Genomic DNA, 19,596 nt, shown 5'->3' with positions numbered 1-19,596 from the left:
TGCAACACAAGAAAACTTGGTAACATGAGGACACATTTAGTTAGGACACCTTGAAAGAAACTACGTTTAACCCTCTTGCTGTGATCTAGATGAAGATCTCTCATGTCTGTATGGTCAATATAACGCTACAACCCGAAGCTGCATGGCTTAGCACAAAGACTATAACCAGAGGAAAACAGCTAGCCTGGCTCTGTCCAAACAAAATCCACTCACACAGACCTTTAAAACTTTCTAATTAATGTTATTGTTATTTCATATTTGTGTAATCCGAAGCAAATTAAAAATATGTACTACCTTAAGGGCCATATTAACTGTACCTTTAATACTGCTTAAACACACAAAATGGTTCAATATACCAACATGAGGACAACATTTCTACATGTTTCATTTTCCCACTTCCCACTTTCTATCTGGACTGCTACTGTTTGTGCTGAGGGTTTGGTTGAACAAGATTGAGCCCATATTGTTAGATGTCAGGCCCCAGAGAAATGGTTTGTTGACCACTATGATGTGATGCTGCTGTGCGTAAGATGCCTTACCGCACCCCAGGGTCCAGTCCGCCATTGGTGGGATTGGCTGCGAGGCAGGTTATTCCTGGCACTGGCATTTGGTGAGGACGGGAAAGGTCGGGACTCACTGGAGCGGGACGGGCATTGAGACATAGCACAGTCCTGATCTGTGGTAGGACGATCGTCTGGGTCACACTCAATAGCATTCACTTCTTGGTCACTGAAGTTGACGCACAGTACCTGCCGTGTCGTCTTTCCCTGGCCACAGGTTACTGAACACTGAAAACAAACACATGAAGAAGTAGTCATTATAACTTGGTGTGCGGCAAGTACAAGGCAAGACCCAACGTAATTAAATTCTCTCACTAGGGGGTGGCAACTAACTCCCAATTTGGTGACCGTTTTCTGCTGAAACTGGAGTCAAACATGTCTATAATTTGTTTTGCAGTATGCGCCTCTGGTATACCTGCCCAAAAAGATACGGAACCCCAACCGAAGTGTAGTGCCACAGCCTCGCCCTGGCCGTCCTCAGTGAGCTTCTAGGTGAAAGCAGGCTTTGCTTATCCAGTGCGATAAATCCTGCACAAAACTCAGATGTGGGAGGGTAATTTCTAAATCATAAGAGGTCTCCAGATGATACTAATCCTGTGTGAATAGGACTTTAGTCTTGCCAGGACGCCACACTAACTGAAAGCAAAGTTAACTTGGTGTTGAGGATGCCGACCCAATGTCATGTCAGTTAAACATGGCATGAAAAAAAAGACAGCGGCTCTGGCACTGGCTGAAAATGCAGTAAGGACCAGACTACACACAGCTTCCTTTTTTGGAAAATAAGATCTTCTGCCAAACACTAATGGTGCCTCACTCAGCTCCACTCTTGCAGAGTCCACTTTCTGTCTTGCATATGGTGATCTACTAGACTTATGCAACAGCTGTATACTCTAAACCTTGCCTGGGATTACGCTGTCCAGAGGTTTGCACTGCTCCGTCTGAATGTTACGGATTTCACATAATTTTAGATACTGTAAGGTTTTACATACAGTAAGTCAATGGCCTCTGAAATATTATGTCGGCCTAAGGATGAACTATTTCTAATGAGAGTGTGTGTGTGTGTGTGTGTGTTGTGACCAGACCTCCAGTATGTCTGTACTGCATCACCAGGACTCTGATGAGAAACATCTGTAAACAAGACTGGAGCCCCTCACTGCAGCCCCTTGCATCTCCCTCTTTCAAACACTTTTGTCTCACTCCCATTCTCTCTCTCTCTCTCTTTCTCTTTCTCTTTCTCTCTCTCTTTATCTCTTGCTCTCTCTCTTTAGAGCACTTCTCTTGCATTATTCCAGCCCTTTTCCATGCCTGGATACACACTTGCCTTCCAGCTGCCACCCATCTTTTCTCACACAAACATCTATATGCCGTGCGCACAAAATAAGCGTGGGTGAAAAATAATATTGAGAATACTGTAATAAATTAACTTCGCAGGGAAAACAACATCTGGATGGCAAAATTGAAGGCACACAAGTACACAGATAACAGTAATCAACAGTGCTGTCTGTCAGTATAATCCAGTTTTTACCAATTGCTCACACACTAAAAATGAATGCTTAGACCAAAGCCTCAATAGTTAATGCCATTATAGGTCCCTACAATACAGGGCAGATCATTGTTTTTCTAGATGCACTACATGCAGTTGTGCGGGACAGGGTACAAGCAGCCAAAATGGATTTCCTCAGGAGGGTGGCTGGTGTCTCCCTTGGTGATAGGGTGAGAAGCTCAGTCATCCGTGAGGAGCTTGGAGTAGAGCCGCTGCTCCTTTCACTCTCAGAAAATGAAGTACATAATTGTACCTTTAGGGGTACAATGACTTGTCACTGGGGCTGTACCCTTAAGGGTACAAAAACTGTACCCTTGAGGGTTGCTTGCGAACATATATGTACCTTTTGACCCTCAAAAAGGTACATATGTGTTACTTGAGGTCCAACAATGAGCCCTATGGGGTACGTTAGTATAGATTGTACCTTGGGGGACAGAAATGGACCCCTACTGTGCCCTTATTTCTGACAGTGTTGCGACAACAGGAGCCTGTTAAGGTGGTTTGGGCATCTGGTAAGGATGCCTCCTGGGCGCCTCCTTAGGGAGGTGTTCCAGACACAACCAGCTATGAGGAAGCCTCAGGGAAGATCCAGGACTAGGTGGAGGGATTATATCTCCAACCCGGCCTGGGAACCCCAGGGATCTCCCAGTCGGGGCTGGTTAATGTGGCTCGGGAAAGGGAAGTTTATTTATATAATGCCCATCAGCGTGGTGATGGTGATATGAAAGAGTAATTCAAATGGCGCTTGTGTGTATAGTTTGGTTGCAAGAATTTCATTTTTAGAAAGGAGTGATACGTTTTGATTGCAGTGTTTCATTTTGACATAGATTTGAGTTGTAAATCTCCAAGTGCTATGTCTGATTGACTTGTGTGTAGAGTTTTGACATAATGAGCCAAATTCTGCAATTGTGTAAGCAATAGGAACAAACTGTAAGATGCAGATCTGAGGGGAAATACTTTTTGATTCAACAGAAAAACTAAAATTACCACTTAAAAAATTACCACTTGTTTGAATCTGGTGCAGCAACTGGATCAGATATAAATTAATAACTGACAAAGGGTGGTTTTCTTACCACTGTCCATTCCAGCACTTTCCACTGTCCACAGGCCACAACTGAGCACACTTCTCTGGCAAGGGGTTTTGATAGATGTGCGCACGCTGACTCCTCTGCCACACCACCCTGATTGTCCCGGCAACTCACATAGCGCATACGTGTCCCTTTGCCACAGCTGGCACTGCACTGTTGTGCGGAGGAGAAAGGTTAAGAAGATGGAAAACAATAAAGACAAACAAATAGAAGATGTGACAGAACTACCAACCTGGGTCCAGGAACCAAACCGCCACTGGGTTTTGTGGCTCTGGTTGTAGGGGATTTTAGTCCCTGGGGGAACAGGGTGGCTGCTGGGACACTGGGCCAGTTCACAGTCCTGCCGAAAGGAGGACACATACACCCATTCATGCAGTGATTAACAAAATGAATATACTGTAACAACATCTGTCCCCAACCACAAATACCATAAATATCAGGAATAGCTCATCTGGCATGGGACATTCATTAACAACTTAAACTATATTCCTTCAGCTCTATGTTTGAGAGTAGTTGTAATTCTCATCAACCCTTTTCCCCAACCTTACCAAAACAACATTTACAGGTTCCGCCCCGTCAGTTAAAACTATGGATTGTGGCAGTAAGCCACTCAGCATAAAGCCCTGATCCCTGTCATAACAGGTCATAGTGGAGTGGTATTCAGGGCTCCAATGCCCATGCTGGCGTGGTTGTAAACTCCACCCCTAATCCACCCCCTTGTGCCTCACCTTCCGCCCTTTCCTTCCCCCCCCCCCCCCCCCCCCCCCCCCCCCCCCGCCCTCTGGTGCCCTCTGACCCCCAGTCTCTAGGAATGAGGGCCTTAATCAGGTTGCATGGGCTCTGAGCAGGCTCCACATTCCACACTCCACCTCCTGAAGGATGCAATTAATCCTCATGGAACCCCAAAAGTAGCGCTACTTCCTGTCAGACCCACATTTTACATGATCAAAATCATATTGTGATGACCATGAGTTTGTGTGTATGCTTATATATTACAACTTTAGGGCTTTAATAAATTATATAATAGGCCCAATCAGTATCCATAACTGTTCAGCCTTTATCTTAATCTACGTGTGAAAGTATCAAGCAAAGCATCTCTTGTCTCCACCTCTCTACTCCTTGTACACAGACCTCCATCTATCTATCTATCCTTTAATCTAAACCCTGCTTGGTGGCTGGTGGGACGAGCGGCGGGTGACCCACTTCATGGCTGGCTGGTTGAAATCACAACAAGGTGGGGCGACTGCTTTAGGGTCACTGGCTCTGTCGGCCCAGGCACCGGAATTAAGAGCCGCTGCGACTAGAGGGGGGCCTCATACTGAGTCTGCATGCTCAGCCCTCTGAAATGGGTTTACGCCCCACGCTGACCAAACAAAACTCTGATTCAGCTCATTATGGGTTTCTTTGGTGATGCTGTGTCTTTGTGTGTGTGGAACACTTCACAAACAGATGCACACGCAGATTTAGACAACAAAAAATTGCACATTTAAACCTGTGGCAGTGAAACACTGCCCGTTTTAGTATGCATTACCAGTGGGTTGAGGATATAGGAGAGAAATATTTAAAACGGTTAACTAACCTGTTTTAACTAACCTGCTTTAAATATTAGCAATTAGTCATTTGAAGAACACTCATTAAATGTGAATTGTGATATTTCTGTAAATTATGATTTATTTAGGTCTGTAGTTAAGTGTCAAAGAAAAGTTGTCAAGGGATGTTTTGAAGTGAAGGCGAGGGTAAAATTTAAACAAAGAACAAATTCTTGAAAGAAAGACATGTGCTCTGCCAGACTTTAGTGTATCGTACATAATAAAAATAAGAGTATAGAGCTCAACATTGTGGTTTCAGAAGTAAAAATCCCATTGATCTTCTCCATAAGGATTTAGATTATCAGCCATAATGTCTAAACCATCCGAGGTAGACTGACCATGAGCTACACGGTTGTGAAACAGACGTTTCTGTTCCTGTAAAAGCTACAGGTCTGTATGAAATCAACCTTGTTTTAAGAAAAACATGTTTCATCTGCAATCTTATGGAGAAAAACTATAGTACCCACAATCCTAAACTTAACAGCAACGTCGACCGTTTACCGTCCCCACGAATCCGGAACTAGAGCCATTACAAAAGGGGGCGGTCACTGTTGAGCTCTACTCTAAAGAACAACACTGGTTATCTTAAAACATTTGGGCTTTCTATGCAGGGACAGTGAGGCCGGTATAACCTCCCCCTCTGTCTTTCTTTCTAGACCAGACTAGATCAGACAACATAGCTTTATTGATACCAGGTGGAAATTCAATGTGTGTCTGTCTGTGTGTGATTTGAGTGTCATGTGCATAAGTGTGGCTGCGTCCTTCTCTCCTCACAGTACAAATAATTTTGACACTCAACCATGGAACAACTGTTGCGCTCACAGCAAGGAAAAGATGAAAAGGACTGAGGTCAGTTGAGAGAAGAAAGAGAAAGATGTTAGAGAGGGAGAACAAACACAAGGAACGGAGGAAGATAATGCCCTCCTTACCTGGGTATCAGTGGGTCTGGTCGCAGCATTACATTCAGTATCATCCATGACAGCACCATAAGAGCCAACTACACACTTCACGGCTCGCATCTGGTAGCCTGGCCCACACGAGGTAGTGCACTGGGTTCAAAGAGAGAAAAAAAGTAGTGGTGGGGAAATTAGCAACAGTGAGACAAAGAGAATATGGAGTAAGAGGCAAGGGAGGCAAGCAAAAAAATAGTAAGTTTGAGCCCAAAAAGCAACTCCCTCACACAAACAAATAAAAAAAACACCTGTGAACCAGGTATATACAATAAAAAAACTTATTTTACTCCTGCACTGACAAACATCCAGATCCAAATTTTAAGCAAATAAGACTCTTAAGGTTCAAATACAGGAGGAAGGAACCTTTGCTCATGTACATTGCACTTGTCATTTTTTTTACTGCAGCCAAGTCAGAGGGTACTACCCCTCGCTCTCTTCCGCCTCACTGCCTTCAATGAAACAGGGTCAAACTTGTGTGGCGGCAACTTCAACTAACATTTGACAACGCTTCATTAAACAACTTCAAATATACCTTAACACGCGCATATCCTCTGATGGGGGGCACAAAAATATCTCAAATTTTTGGGTGTTCAGTTCTCTGTGCACAGACACAAATGAGACACTAAACATACAACACACTATATACTGTATTCATAACCCTATATAATGCTTTTGTAGAAGAACACGCCTACCCACATCATCCATAGCTTTGGTATATTTATTTTGGCAGGATGTGCTCTGTGTCGGGCAAGAGAAAAGGAGACAGTGCTAAATAATGAGCTTAGCTTATCTGCGTCCTCCCCTTGGTTTGCATCTGGGCAGAATTCACCAGAGAAGAGAATAACAGAGAAACAGTTTTTTTTGTCAACGTCAGCCTCTGTGCTGCTTTCCATCAACTAGTTAGATGGTACTTAGTGTTTTCATTAATTCATAGGTGTGTTTGGGGCGTAACATGCAATAAATCAATCAGAGTGCCATCCCGCATTCCCTTTAAATGCCAGGCGCATTTGTGCCTTAGAGTATTTCTATTATGATGGCGGATTTGCTTCATCATATTTGTAATCGTTTGCATGTTTGTGAGCTACTGCGCTTTCCTGTGTGTGTAACAAGCATAATGTGCATGTGCTGTGCATAAGACTAGGCGCATTTTACTAAATTGATGTTAAAACAAAAATGAAATGCTGCGCTAATGACTTTACACCAGAATTTGTTGGTCAATGGCGTGATCATTTCCCGCTTCCTCAACATAGCAATACGTCAAAGATGCACCTGAACACACCTCCCTCTAAGACCAGCATGCCCGTGGGCGCAGATGCTTTACCTATTTAAATAATGTGGGCGCTGAAAGGGTAATTGACACTTCCGTTGGACTTTGTGCTATGCCGTGCTGTGGTGCATAATAGGGCCCCTGGTGCCTCTATAAGTCTAACAGTGCAATTTACAATCATAGATAAAAAAACTGTGAGATCTGCTGATTCACCTGTTCTGGAATATAAATTCATTATTTACCATCATTTGTTTTTTATCACAAATGATCAATTACTTTACAAGGCATAGTGTATACACTATTGTTAACACTCACCTGCCCCCAGGGTCCCACCTGCCAAGAGGCACACTCTTGCTGTTGGCACATCTGCACCGACTCAGGTTTAGATGAGCCACAAAAGCCGTCGTCTAAACGGTCCTCACCAAACTGACACCACATCTGACGATGCTTATAGCCTTTCCCGCACGTCACAAGACACTAAAAGGAACATATTTTAAGTTTTAGAGACAGATGTAAATACAGTATATTACATGAACACTGGCCACTTTACCAGCCATTGAGCCTGCTGGAATTCCAGTTCATGACAGAGGGAGATGACTTAGTGTTGTGGAAAGCAGGGTATGCAGATTACAAAACAAATAGTGGTTGGAAGGGACTAAAAGACAGGCCAGAGTATCTATTTATGTGTAAGTACAGTGCATGTTTATACAGTGCAGTGTACAGTAGGTGTTTGTATTTACCCAGCACCACATGGGAGATCTGAAATATTCCTGGAATGCAGCCCAACACTTTGCAAGCTCCTTGCGCTACAAAGTGTAAACTGTACAGCAGTTAAGTACAAACTTTACCTGCAATCAGCGACTTCCCAACACTCTAGTGGAGGGAAGGGAGTAATTCTCCCAAAGCTGAGAAATGCACAATCAACACTGGGATTTTACATTTGATCCAGATCACTGCTAGGTTACAACTACAGTGTTTACACAATTTCTCTTTACATTGACTAAACCCAGCTTCATATTAACAGGAAGTCTTCCTCACATTTAAATGTAAATCCACAAGCCTTATATTACTGTATGCCTTAACAGCAACTCACAAATGACAGAAAAAAACATCTATGACTATTTATATTGTTTGAAATTAAAGAAAGGAATATTTTTACTTAAATATTAAGTGTATATACTATCATTGCATCAATCTAATATATGTGACCAGTAAATAGTGTACCGGTCTTCCTCTCATGGAAAAGAGAATACAATAAGAGCTGAACTGACCTCAGACCAGTCGCCAGTCTTCCATTGTGGACAGAGGAATTCATTACAGGGTTGGACGGTCATCTTGTCCCTTTGACTGCATTTGCTCTCATCCCCGCCAGCATCGGCTGCCTTTCGACACACTGCCCCTCGACGGCGGGTGCCCCCACCACAGCTTTTGGAGCACTGCGGTACAAACGTTTGAACATCAGCTACTGTAAACACATATACACATCCTGTGACAAACTTTGACAAACCTCTGGATTATGCTCACAAACAAACCCCACACTTCCTACAACAATCTTACCTCCGACCAAGGGGAGTACTCCCAGCCACCCGGGTTACAGTCCCCATGGCAACCTTCCTTGTCATCAGGTTTGCGCTGACCGCTACAATAGCGGTCATCAACCTTCTGAGTTTTACCATCGGTTCGGCTGATTTTGGCACAGTATATTTCCAGGGTACGATATCCCGGGCCGCACTGAGCTGTGCACTCACTCATACGAGCCACATGCCACCTGCATCAAGGGTGATAGAGGAAATCCTGGTCAGTATTTTTAAATGACCAAGTAAAGAAAGAATTATTGATTGGTTAATATAAATACTAAAGGCCGATTGAACTAAGACAAACCTGAGTTCACATTCAGTGTTACAGGGTTCAGTGATGACAGCAGGTCTAGCAGTACCGTGACACCTCTGGTCTGACACCACAACCCTGTCTGACTCTCTGCTACAGAGAATCTTCCGTTTGCGCTCTCCTATAAAGACATAGTTATGCATGTATGGGTAGCAGGTAAATTTAAAAAAGGCAAACGTTTCTCTTAGAATGGTTAAGCACCATTTACCAAACAAACATTGAAATACTGCAAGTAAAACAGCAATTGTTTTATTACAGTTATTAAATGAAATGTGTTGTTGTGTATGTGTAAACAAAGAAATTTTTTTTTCTCCCAAGAAATGTGCAAGATTCATGACTAGAGTTGCAATGTAAGGTTTTATAACTTTTATAAAATCTTCAAAACAAACTTCCTTAACTTCCACTGCCTGTCTGACCTCAAGTTCTTTAAGATCCTGCAAGTAGTTGCCAGGCAACAGCTTGCTCAAGTGCAATATAGATCATCATAGGAACGCAACAACTACCAGCAGCAATGTGTGTGTACTTCACCTTAGCTCTTGAGTTGACATCCCTGCACTGAATCACAGTGCACCAACCTTACAGGGGAGAGAGATTTAAACCTCATGTGGCTGCAGGAAATAGATTCTCTATCAGTACCTCTTGTTTCAAAGTTTTGCACCTCAGTGCTATGAGAGCTTTGTGTGCCCCAGAGTGCCAGAAAAGCCAAATAAATCAGAAAATCAAAAGGTGCTGAGGGCATTACATGTTAGCTGTTTATCCTGCTGTGTGAACTCGTTGGTATTTCTTTGGAATTTACTGTTGGATGTTCAAGCAGAAGAGTGTCAAAAAGTGGAGAAAGAACTTCTCAGACAAAGTGTTTGAGTCATAACACATAACAGGTTTTCGAGTTTACCTGTGATCCGCCTCTGCACGCCTACGTACTCTGACATATGCTGGGTCAGGTCAAAGAAGGACATCTGACACAGCATACTATGAGGTCGACCTTAATCACTTTTTCCAAACCTATATGTCTAGCATGAAGCTGTCAAGTTTAGCCAAAAAATCTTCTCTTTCCTATGCCTCCAGTTCAGCAGTTCCCACATCTTCTCTCTCCGTTCCATCCCATCTTAATTGTCACCACACCATTTATCATTGACCCCTCCCATCACCTCACTGTGCTAACCCCTTGTGCCTCCCCCTCACCTTGGCACAGGCGGCTGCACTCCTGCCAGGGCCCATAGGAATCCCAGAGGAACTGCTGAGGTTTGTCTTCTATGGGGATGTTAAAGGAGTACCTGACATCTGGGTTGTAAAGGTTCCCGACAGACAGCACCTGGGGAAAATGAGGCAATGTGATAGGCATTATTAGACAATAGGACTATGAGATTCTAACATCATGGATAGTCCACATCTTTAAAAGAACAGTAAAATTAAAACATTTTACACAAGTATTTAAGGTTCACTCATGCCACTGCTTTTAAATCAGTCCACCTCTGCATCTCCTCCATGGCAAACTAAATCATTGTGGTAAGGATAACATACCTGGACAATGACCTCCTCCTCGATGCGTTCAGTACAGTTGATCCTCTCAATGACATGGTCAGAGCCACTGTACTCAATGATGGCATTTCCTACTTTGATTTCCCTTTTGAACATGCTGACCACAAACTCTCCATTAAGCAGGAACTCTCCACGGCTATTTGATATGGCTGCAGAAAGAGAAAAAACACGTTTCTTGATCCCACTGAGACAGAGGGCCAGAATGAGCATTACTCAATGTGAAATGTTTTTTGGAAAACACCGTTCCTTTTACACTAACAAGCTAAAGTAAACAAATCAATAGCTTCTTTTTGCATGCGTCAGGGTAATGTGCCTACATTGTGGCTAACATTTTCATTAACAATAAGGCACACGCAGTAGGCAGAAGTACAGTCTTATCGGGGTAAAATAATTCTCTGTTTCTGCAGAAGTCCCATCCAGGGGCATCCTGTTCTGTTCAACAACAGTCTGCTGCACTGAACTCATTCAGCTTAATGCGATTATGGATCTAATTTCCTGCCTTAACTTTCCTTGCCATTTCACACATTACACTCATATGACCGTGCAGAGCGGCCCTCATTATGGCAAAATTGTCTCCACTTTGGGCACCTAATAACTGTGCTCATACACAAACACATTTAACCCTGATGGAATGGAAGCCAGAGGGCTATCTGAGCTCAACTATTAGCACGCTCGTGCCAACAAGACATGTATATTAACAGCTGACAAAGTAGCCCTATCCAGACTGACAGGACTATGGACCAGAAAAAACACATTTACAGACCCAAAGAATATATACACACGCACACACACACACACACACACACACACAAGATACAAGCGCTTATAAACCAACTGACCTTGCTGGAATGGTACCCATAGGCTTAGTTCTGGCTCATTAACATGTTAGCATGCCCGCTATATGCCAACTTCTTTGGTTTTGCATTACATGACTTTAGACTTAAAGCTGAACACCATCACTCTCACATAGATAGGCAGGCAGAAAAAACACATGCAGGCTTTCAACAGCACATTGCTTCAGAAATGACTGGATACAGTATTTATGGAAATGTGGAATTACAATTAAAATATTAACCGTAGTTTATTTTAAACAAAATGTTGGATGTCTTACAGAGGTAGTTGTCATCCTCCGGTTTCCCTGAGTAGCTGTGTTGCCGCACATCTACATTTGTAGCACCACTGGGTATTCGCACTACTTCATTATATCCTGCAAACAGCATGAGTAGTGTGTTCAGATCATTAGATCACTATAGGTCTGTGCCTATGCTAGCAAGTGAGTCACATTTCGAGGGCTATTAATTCTGACAACTAGGCACACGTAAAAATGTGTTAAGGCAACATGTTTTGTACTTGTTGAAGATAAAATGATAGTTTAATTTAAAAAAAGGTTATAGCTCACCATAGTGGACGATGTTGAAGGTGCCAGCCACAGTTTTGCAGGAAGAGTTGTCACCTCCGCACACACCACACTTGTCCCTCCTGGCTTTAGAGTTCAAGACATGGTCACAGCCTGCTTGCTGCTCAGTAAAGAGGTAGAAAGGAGGGATTTAACATAAGAAAATGGCAGGAGTAAATAGTAGTAGTAGGAAAGGGAAAAAAGAGGGAAAGAAATGTTTGAAAAGCAAGAGAAAGGATAAGGTTGGAGGACAAAAGGGAAAAAAGAGTAGAAGAATGTGCAGACAACATTATATTACGTACAGGGAAGTCAGACAGATTTTTTAACAACAAAAAATACTTTCTTCAGCTAACACAGTTGCTTAGAAAAAGTTCAACACTGGAACATAAATTCAATTCAATTCAATTGTATTTATAGTGTCAAATCATAAGAGTTATCTCAAGAAACTTTACAGATAGAGTAGGTCTAAAACACATTCGATAATTTACAAGGACCCAAGAATTCTAGTAATTCCCCCAAGAGCAAGCATATCAACATAAATGGCTTTCTGTTGTTTCTTGATTAAATATTGAGAATGAAAGAAAAAATCAAACGCAGTGGCCCTACAAATAGTTACATATGAACTTATTTAGTTTTAGCTATATTCCTGACCCCCATCTAAAATTAATTTAGGTGACTGAGCTCTGCTTGTAATTGGTTTTAGCAAGACAAATATCTGATTTTCTATACAGAAGGCAACTTACTGAACCACAGTGTTATCAAACACCGTATGTGGTTTCGAGTGTACACAGAGAAACCCACTGCTTCTTTCAAGAAGCATATTGACGTTTATGGTGTGTTAGTAATCAAGCTCACAAGTTTAAGGCAATAAACCCAGTCTAGGAATTGAAATGGTTCTTTTTTATATTTTCTGTGATGATACAGAAAGGAGGATTATATCCACTACAAACTATGCAAGAATGGCCACCGATAGTTATGATGACAAGATTAAAGTTAATCAGAGTTAGGAACCTCACCCTGCACAGGCCCTGGACACAGATGTCGTTGGTATCAGGTCCACACGGCGTGCCATCAATGACCCGGTCCCTGAGCTGATAGTAGGCCGTGCTGCCGGCCACCCTGCAGAACAGCTTACATCTGTCCTTCATCAGGACTGACAAATGAAGCAAGACAGAGATGAACACTTAATTCCCATGATGTGACTGTCCAATTTACATTGTGTCTATTATGCATAAGTAAACCAGGGTTGACAAAAGGAGAGAGCAGCATGCCAGTGTCTGAAAACAAGATTCTCACTTCCGCTGTACTTGGGCACCCAGCGAACATTAGGAGGTAGACCGTTGATGTTAAAGTGCCTGCCATCAAAAGCTGCACATTGCTCCTCCCTGAAATCCTTCTTCTGCTTGGAGCAGGGCTCAGAATTACAGGAACGAAACTTCATTCGGCGACCCACGCAATACATTCCTCCATTCCTTGGCCTGAAAGCAAGATTGGGGAAGTGAATGGAACAATCGTTGTGATGATTAAATGCATATTGTAAGTACATGTTTTAGAAAACATCTTCCACTTTTTCCCTTACAGAATCAAACATTCATCTTTCTGCCCATTTTCCTTTTAACCCTATTGCTCACCATCACACACCTAAAGTATTCAATTTGCATTGTTTTCAGGTTCAAACTCTTCCTCATCATTCTATCCGTCTAATAAAATAGGATGAAACGCAACATTTAAGGAGACTAAAGGGGTTCTTTATTTACCAGGAAACAACCCTGTAAGATCTCAGGGGACTCTTGATTGAACACTAACTATGGAAAGAATTCCCTCAAGGAGGCTTGATCTATGGAACATTGACTTCAGCAGCTAAGATGGAGACAAGGTCCACTGGGCATGCATGACTACAAAGAGGGACTGCTCACACAGGTCGGTTGCATTCGCGCACAGCGATCTTGATGCCCCCGCCACATGTCCGCGAACAGGTACCAAAAGGGCTCCAAACTCCCCATGCCCCCTCCACAGGTGTGGCGTCATGCTCTTTGGTTATACACAGGCCGTGTTTGCAGTGCTACGATAAGAGAGAGAAGCAGAAAAAAGAAGAGTAAAGTGAATGAAGAGAGCAAGACGTAATAAAAGCCAAAAAGAGAGGGGATAAGAGTGACCACAATAAATCCTGTCCATGGAACTGGCAACACATCTATCTGCTCTCCCATGCTTTGATGCTAATCTGGGAGAAATTATACAGTGAAGCAAAAGGAAAAAATAGGAACGTAAAAAGACATTTTGCAAGAAATATCACGCGCATTGTCAATAAATACATCTTGGCTCATAACAGACGGATAATCTTACACTGTTCAACAAACAGACTCCAGTGTAAGTGTTTAGTCTGGTGTATTGCATGGCATGGGATGAGAGGTTGGTGTAAACATGAAAAGGGTTCAATGTGTGTGTGTGTGTGTGTGTGTGTGTGTGTGTGTGTGTGTGTGTGTCTTTTGACTTCTCGCTTTCATGTCTTATAGTGGCAGGAAGCAAGGGGTTAGTGAGAAAGTTCTAATTAAAAGCTACACTAAGAAAGTCGCCTCCATCATTTACAGCTTTACACCACCAATTTAGCCATGTTCAACTACATATGTGTCAAACCCCTATGAGGAATTTCTGGTTGAGTCATTAGAAAAGTTGTAAGATCAAAACAAGGAAATACGATGAGGATTATCAGATCAACACAAAACCATGTCAGATTTACAGTAAACCATAATGAACAGATTTGCAATCCCAATGAGTTTTAAAAACAATTCACGCAATTTTTATCGTTACACGTTAACCTCAAACTTTTGCATAAATAAAACAGTTTCAATTCTTACTCCTGAGACTTTTTTATTATCAAAGGTAAGTGTCATGTTCCATATGGCACTTACCTTTCCAAGAGAGCAGTCAGTGCCATCTGCCCACGGCATGTGCTGGGTCCTGCAGCCCCGCTGAGCGCCCTCTGGACTGGTGCACCACAGCCTCCGGCACTGGGTCTAAGAAACAAGCAAACAAACAAGCAAACAAACAAGCGAACAAACAAACACACACACACACACACACACAAAGTTAGACAATCAGAAAGACAGGGCACATAACTGTATTGTTAATAACCTCACTGTAGACAACCATATTAATACATGGACTCCATGTGGCAGACATCCAATTCATAGCACATTATAAAACATTGTGCCAGAATGTGACTTCATACAGTGAGTTTGCTGTAACAGCCGTGTCATTTACCAGGTGTTTCTTAGCCGGTGTCTTACAAGACCTTTCTGCCTAGTCAGATAGCATAAGTCAGAAAACTTTTCCACAGTGCATTAGATTGTCAAACCTGTTCTTGAGACAAATATACAGTATCTGAAAGAACTATTAGTATGTTGCAGCAAGTGACTTTAAAGGCTTCAAATACAGTCGAGAACCTCTGCAGCTCACAATTATATCACAGGAGGCTTCCCTCAGAGACCCACATGTGCAACATGACAGTTTACATTTGCACACCGACTCCACTTACCATATAAGGGCACACCTGCGTTCCCTGCCCAAATATCAATTCACACTGTTTATTGACATTGTATATCCATCCAGGCAGCTGCTGCGAGAGACTGTATGGCCTAGAAACGGGCTCGTCAAGCAAGCACTCACCATATCCTGTGCTATTAAGAAATACAAATAAAATGACTTAAAGAAAAAAAGGGAAAAAACAAAAGACACAAACAAACAGAAAACACACTCAGTACAGCTGGAGATATCATTTTTCTGTACATATATACAACTACTACTGTACACACAGCTTGCTCAGTATCTTGACAGGTTTCTGTTTATATTCAATCAGCTATATGTAGGTAGCGGTGGGGAGCTCAAGAGTTAGGGATCCTGGGAGATATTTAGATAGTTAGGGGAAAGGAAAGGGATTTGGGATAGTTAGTATAGTCAGATGCTATACCATTTACTCTTTACTACAGTAGTAATTCCCTGGTTTTTCTCAGCGAGTTGAGGAGCATTAGGAAATGAAGAGTCTAGAGGTTGCAACAGCCCTGAGAAATTAAGACAGTTTGTTTGCATTTAGGCCGAGAAATGTGGCTGTTTCTGCCAAAAGTAGGTGCAAAATGCCCTCTGTGTGTGTGTTTGTATGTTTAAGGAAACGTATTTGTGAAATCTATGTGATAGTTATAAATACTTGACCTTACAACTTTGCATAAACTATTTGATTTCAGGCTGTTTGAGTTGTTGAGAAACTTCAACAGCAACAGAACATTATCTACATGATCTTATCCCCATGCATGTTTGGAATAATCTTGAAGAAAAGAGTATGACATACTCAAGGAACTCTGTGATGTACTTCCTGCTACACTTGGACCACATCCAAGGGTTTGTGTTGTAGTTAAGTGTGGGAGCCATCACATGTTGCTGAATCTTAACTCCGTCCTCCTTACATTTGTTACTGTCGTCATGAGGCATGTTGAACCTAGCAGAGTGATAACAGAAAAGCAATTTTCAGGTATCATAAACTATATTACATTACCAAGAGAAATGTTTTCCTTTTAATAAAGTAATAATTCTGTTAATTGATATATATATATATATATATATATATATATATATATATATATATATATATATATATATATATATATATATATATATATATATCACGCAATATAAAGTACACTACTTAATTATATGAACACTGGGCAAAAGACATAGCCCATAAAAAATGTATGTTCAAATAAGAGTCCATTGAGTAGTGAGAGAAGCCGGTAAGCTCCTGCATGGTAAATACATAGATCCTGGTTGGTGGTGGACAGGTACAGCACCACACTGACCACAGCCTTCCCCCTGAGCTACTCAGCTCCCCACCTGACAGGTACCATACAACACTGAGCTCTGGGGCTAAGCAGTCGTCAAGCATGCTGTCACCGCTTGATGCGGATAAATGTGGAATTGAACAATCACACCTTTTGTTTAGTGGTCAGAAGGAGCATTTGTTACATATGATGAGGGCTGTTAAGGTCTGTAACAGTCTCCATTGTAGAACGCTAACCTTCTCCCCCCCAGCTCTGGCTGATTTGGGACAGTGTGCTGAAGGGCAGGTTTTACTCAAATTCTGAGAATTACAGACTCTTTTCTCTTTTCTCTCAAAATGAAAGACAGGCAAAATTAGGAGATATGATCAGAAACACACCAAAAACATAAAGGAATGTACAGCTGTTGTATTGTCCACGTATGCAAGATCCCTTGATCCCCATCTGCTGGTAAGGCATGCGTTGATTCCTAGAAAGACTTTTAAAGCTTCACCAATGTCTCACTGAAGCAAAAACTTTCACTAACCGAAGTGATAACAGTTCTTGAGGAAAGCAATCAGTGGATACATGCTGTGCTTACACATGGCCAAGTTCATGGGCGATGGTGAATGCGGTGCTGAGACCATTGTCCTCGCTGATGCTGCAACTCCTGTATGGATCACACACTGTCCCCAACTCTGCAAGTCCTTATAAAAAACGACAGTTTTCCTAATTTTTCATCATTATCGTACCACTATCAACACATGAAGTACAGTATATATTAGTTTATGGTTGTAAGTCTATAAAACCAAATCTACTTACCTAAGGTGTCACACTTGTCCCTTGCTCTGCAGATGTCCTGCCTGTGGTTAAGACACAGATAATGAATCACAGTCAATGACACTGTAGAAAAGGAGAACACTTTCCCAACCTTCAGGGGATCCTCCTTATTTAGGTAAACAGAAGTTGCATTCATCAGGCATCTGGACCCCATTTGCGCTATGTCTTTGATGCAGCTGATTCTCCAATAATGTATACTAATTACAATGTGATTTGGTTAATGGGATATTTACCTAAAAGCCTGTTCAAAGTATATAATTAAGCTTGGTGTTAGTTCACGGATCCTTGCTACACTGACACTGCTTCACTCACTCACTACTGCTTGCAACGCTTTGTCTCCACCACCCCAGCATCCACCTTTCTACTTCACAATCCTAACATGACTCAAAGTTTAAAGTGGTTTTCAATGTCTTTCTTTTAGATCACTCTTTTATACCCAGGGGGGTTTCTGCATAGCGCTCCCTGGTTCAGCTTAGCATGCTGCTTGGCTGGTCCAGGGAGCTTTATCAAGAGCGGAGCCATCGGCGCCAAGCATAACTGTATTTCCATTTGTTGCAATAAATGGTTACATCTAAGACGAGAGTGTTCCTGACTGAGCTGAATGCAGCAAAGAATTTGAAACTTGATAAATTTCTTGCACCTGGTGATTAGGATGGCAGTGTCGTGATGGGAATGGTGGTTATCATCCAGAATGTTCTGGCTCTGCTGCCAAATGCAGAAGTTCTTTAAAGTGGTCTGTGCATTAAATGAAATGACCGGGCCATCCTAAGAACAAACATAAAGAAATAACCAAAGGTGAAATGTTTGATTAGTATGTAATCCACATACATGTTGTAAGTGTGTAAGTAAGGAGATTAAAACACATTTAGCAATCTTACCAGCTCGTTGTTTAATATGACTAACTTTACAATCACAATGTTAATCAGGTTGCCAATGCTAGGGTCCTTGTAGATTGAAGATACCTGAATAAAGGAAACAAAATATGAGCTCAATAAAGATAAGACTAGTTTTAAAATTAGAATCCATATGTTACAATATCTTCTTTAACTTAAACCAGTTGAAATGTCACGCAATATATTTACTGGTAACTTTAATGTAACATGGACCGCTTTCCTGCAGTTTAAAACAACTACCAGGAATTTGGTTGATTGGAAGATCAAGTGGCCGGAGCCCCTGATGAGAAAGTACTGTAAGCCTTGCCAAGAACAGAATATAGGTCATCTCAGACTCCCCCTGAGGACTGTCGGCCCCAGACACCTGTGGAAGCTAGTATTTGAAGTGGCCGAGAGTATGCAGTCTATGTGACATACCTGAGTTTATTTTTAACATTCATCAAAGCAGGCAGGCTCTACCTCAAGCTTCCCTCTCGTCCCCCTGGCCGTTTGAAAGTGGTGTTTACCCCTGCCCTAGGCTGCCCTTTCTCCTTTCCATACCTCTCCTCCAAAGGCCACCTAACTGACTTGCACCACAGGTACATATACATTTAGTGACCAAATATGCACACATTAGGGCTGCACGAAATGAGAAAAATGCAATTATTTTGATTCACGATATTGGAGGAAATTATCATATTTGTGTCATTATTGTTTTTTAACATCTAAAAATGTTAAAATGAAAATTACTATACTGTGATTTTTTGCAAGGACCCGTACCAAAAAAAGATTTTCCCTTTATTTTATAGTGACAGTAGATAGAGAGGAAATGAGGGAGAGCAAAAGAAGGGATTACATTCAGCAATGGGCCGCAGGTTGGATTTAAACCTGGGCTGCTGCAAAGAACTCAGCCTACAAAGGGCCGCACGCTCTACTGGGTGAGCTCGAGGTTGATTTTTTTCTTTAGTCTGAAAGATTTGTAGGCTGGGACGTCTCTTCCTGCAGCACCACACTACTTTATTCAGAATGGTTTGAAACATATTTGGCCTTTAACAAGTAAACACGCCCCCCTTGTGATTTGTATATTGCAGTAGTCCATATTGCGATTTTGATAAAATTGTGATTAATTGTGCAGCCCTATCACACATGGACCTACTTTCTAGCCATATACATGCATAGTATACAGACATATAAACACACTTCCATCTCCCAGCTAACTGCCTCCACCAACCAAACATTCTCTACAAGAAGCCATCA

General features: G+C 42.0%; 1 protein-coding gene and 1 long non-coding RNA gene across 2 annotated transcripts in view; one reads left to right on the top strand and one right to left on the bottom strand.

Moving 5' to 3' along the window:
- The window catches only part of LOC117943598 (A disintegrin and metalloproteinase with thrombospondin motifs 9-like), a 46,222-nt gene that overhangs the window by 21,747 nt on the left and 4,879 nt on the right, over positions 1 to 19,596 (bottom strand). The window contains exons 5-26 of the mRNA XM_034869821.1: positions 18,346 to 18,429; positions 18,108 to 18,232; positions 17,450 to 17,490; positions 17,229 to 17,334; positions 16,165 to 16,311; positions 15,358 to 15,499; positions 14,732 to 14,836; positions 13,739 to 13,884; positions 13,119 to 13,300; positions 12,839 to 12,975; positions 11,826 to 11,943; positions 11,538 to 11,633; positions 10,409 to 10,575; positions 10,070 to 10,199; positions 8,882 to 9,008; positions 8,558 to 8,768; positions 8,272 to 8,436; positions 7,316 to 7,477; positions 5,710 to 5,829; positions 3,424 to 3,531; positions 3,177 to 3,344; positions 540 to 788 (exon numbers count right to left, since the gene is read on the bottom strand). Coding sequence (XP_034725712.1) covers positions 540 to 788; positions 3,177 to 3,344; positions 3,424 to 3,531; positions 5,710 to 5,829; positions 7,316 to 7,477; positions 8,272 to 8,436; positions 8,558 to 8,768; positions 8,882 to 9,008; positions 10,070 to 10,199; positions 10,409 to 10,575; positions 11,538 to 11,633; positions 11,826 to 11,943; positions 12,839 to 12,975; positions 13,119 to 13,300; positions 13,739 to 13,884; positions 14,732 to 14,836; positions 15,358 to 15,499; positions 16,165 to 16,311; positions 17,229 to 17,334; positions 17,450 to 17,490; positions 18,108 to 18,232; positions 18,346 to 18,429 — 3,036 coding nt within the window. The remainder of the gene's footprint in view (positions 1 to 539; positions 789 to 3,176; positions 3,345 to 3,423; positions 3,532 to 5,709; positions 5,830 to 7,315; positions 7,478 to 8,271; positions 8,437 to 8,557; positions 8,769 to 8,881; positions 9,009 to 10,069; positions 10,200 to 10,408; positions 10,576 to 11,537; positions 11,634 to 11,825; positions 11,944 to 12,838; positions 12,976 to 13,118; positions 13,301 to 13,738; positions 13,885 to 14,731; positions 14,837 to 15,357; positions 15,500 to 16,164; positions 16,312 to 17,228; positions 17,335 to 17,449; positions 17,491 to 18,107; positions 18,233 to 18,345; positions 18,430 to 19,596) is intronic.
- Positions 104 to 19,455, top strand: LOC117943600. Its single transcript, XR_004656390.1, has 3 exons — positions 104 to 113; positions 12,277 to 12,281; positions 19,315 to 19,455. It is a non-coding gene; the product is annotated as an uncharacterized LOC117943600 (long non-coding RNA).

The sequence above is a fragment of the Etheostoma cragini genome, chromosome 4 (assembly GCF_013103735.1).
Source record: "Etheostoma cragini isolate CJK2018 chromosome 4, CSU_Ecrag_1.0, whole genome shotgun sequence".
Classification (NCBI taxonomy): domain Eukaryota; kingdom Metazoa; phylum Chordata; class Actinopteri; order Perciformes; family Percidae; genus Etheostoma; species Etheostoma cragini.
The sequence above is the reverse complement of the archived record's forward strand: the minus strand, read 5'-3'. Positions and strand labels throughout refer to the sequence as shown.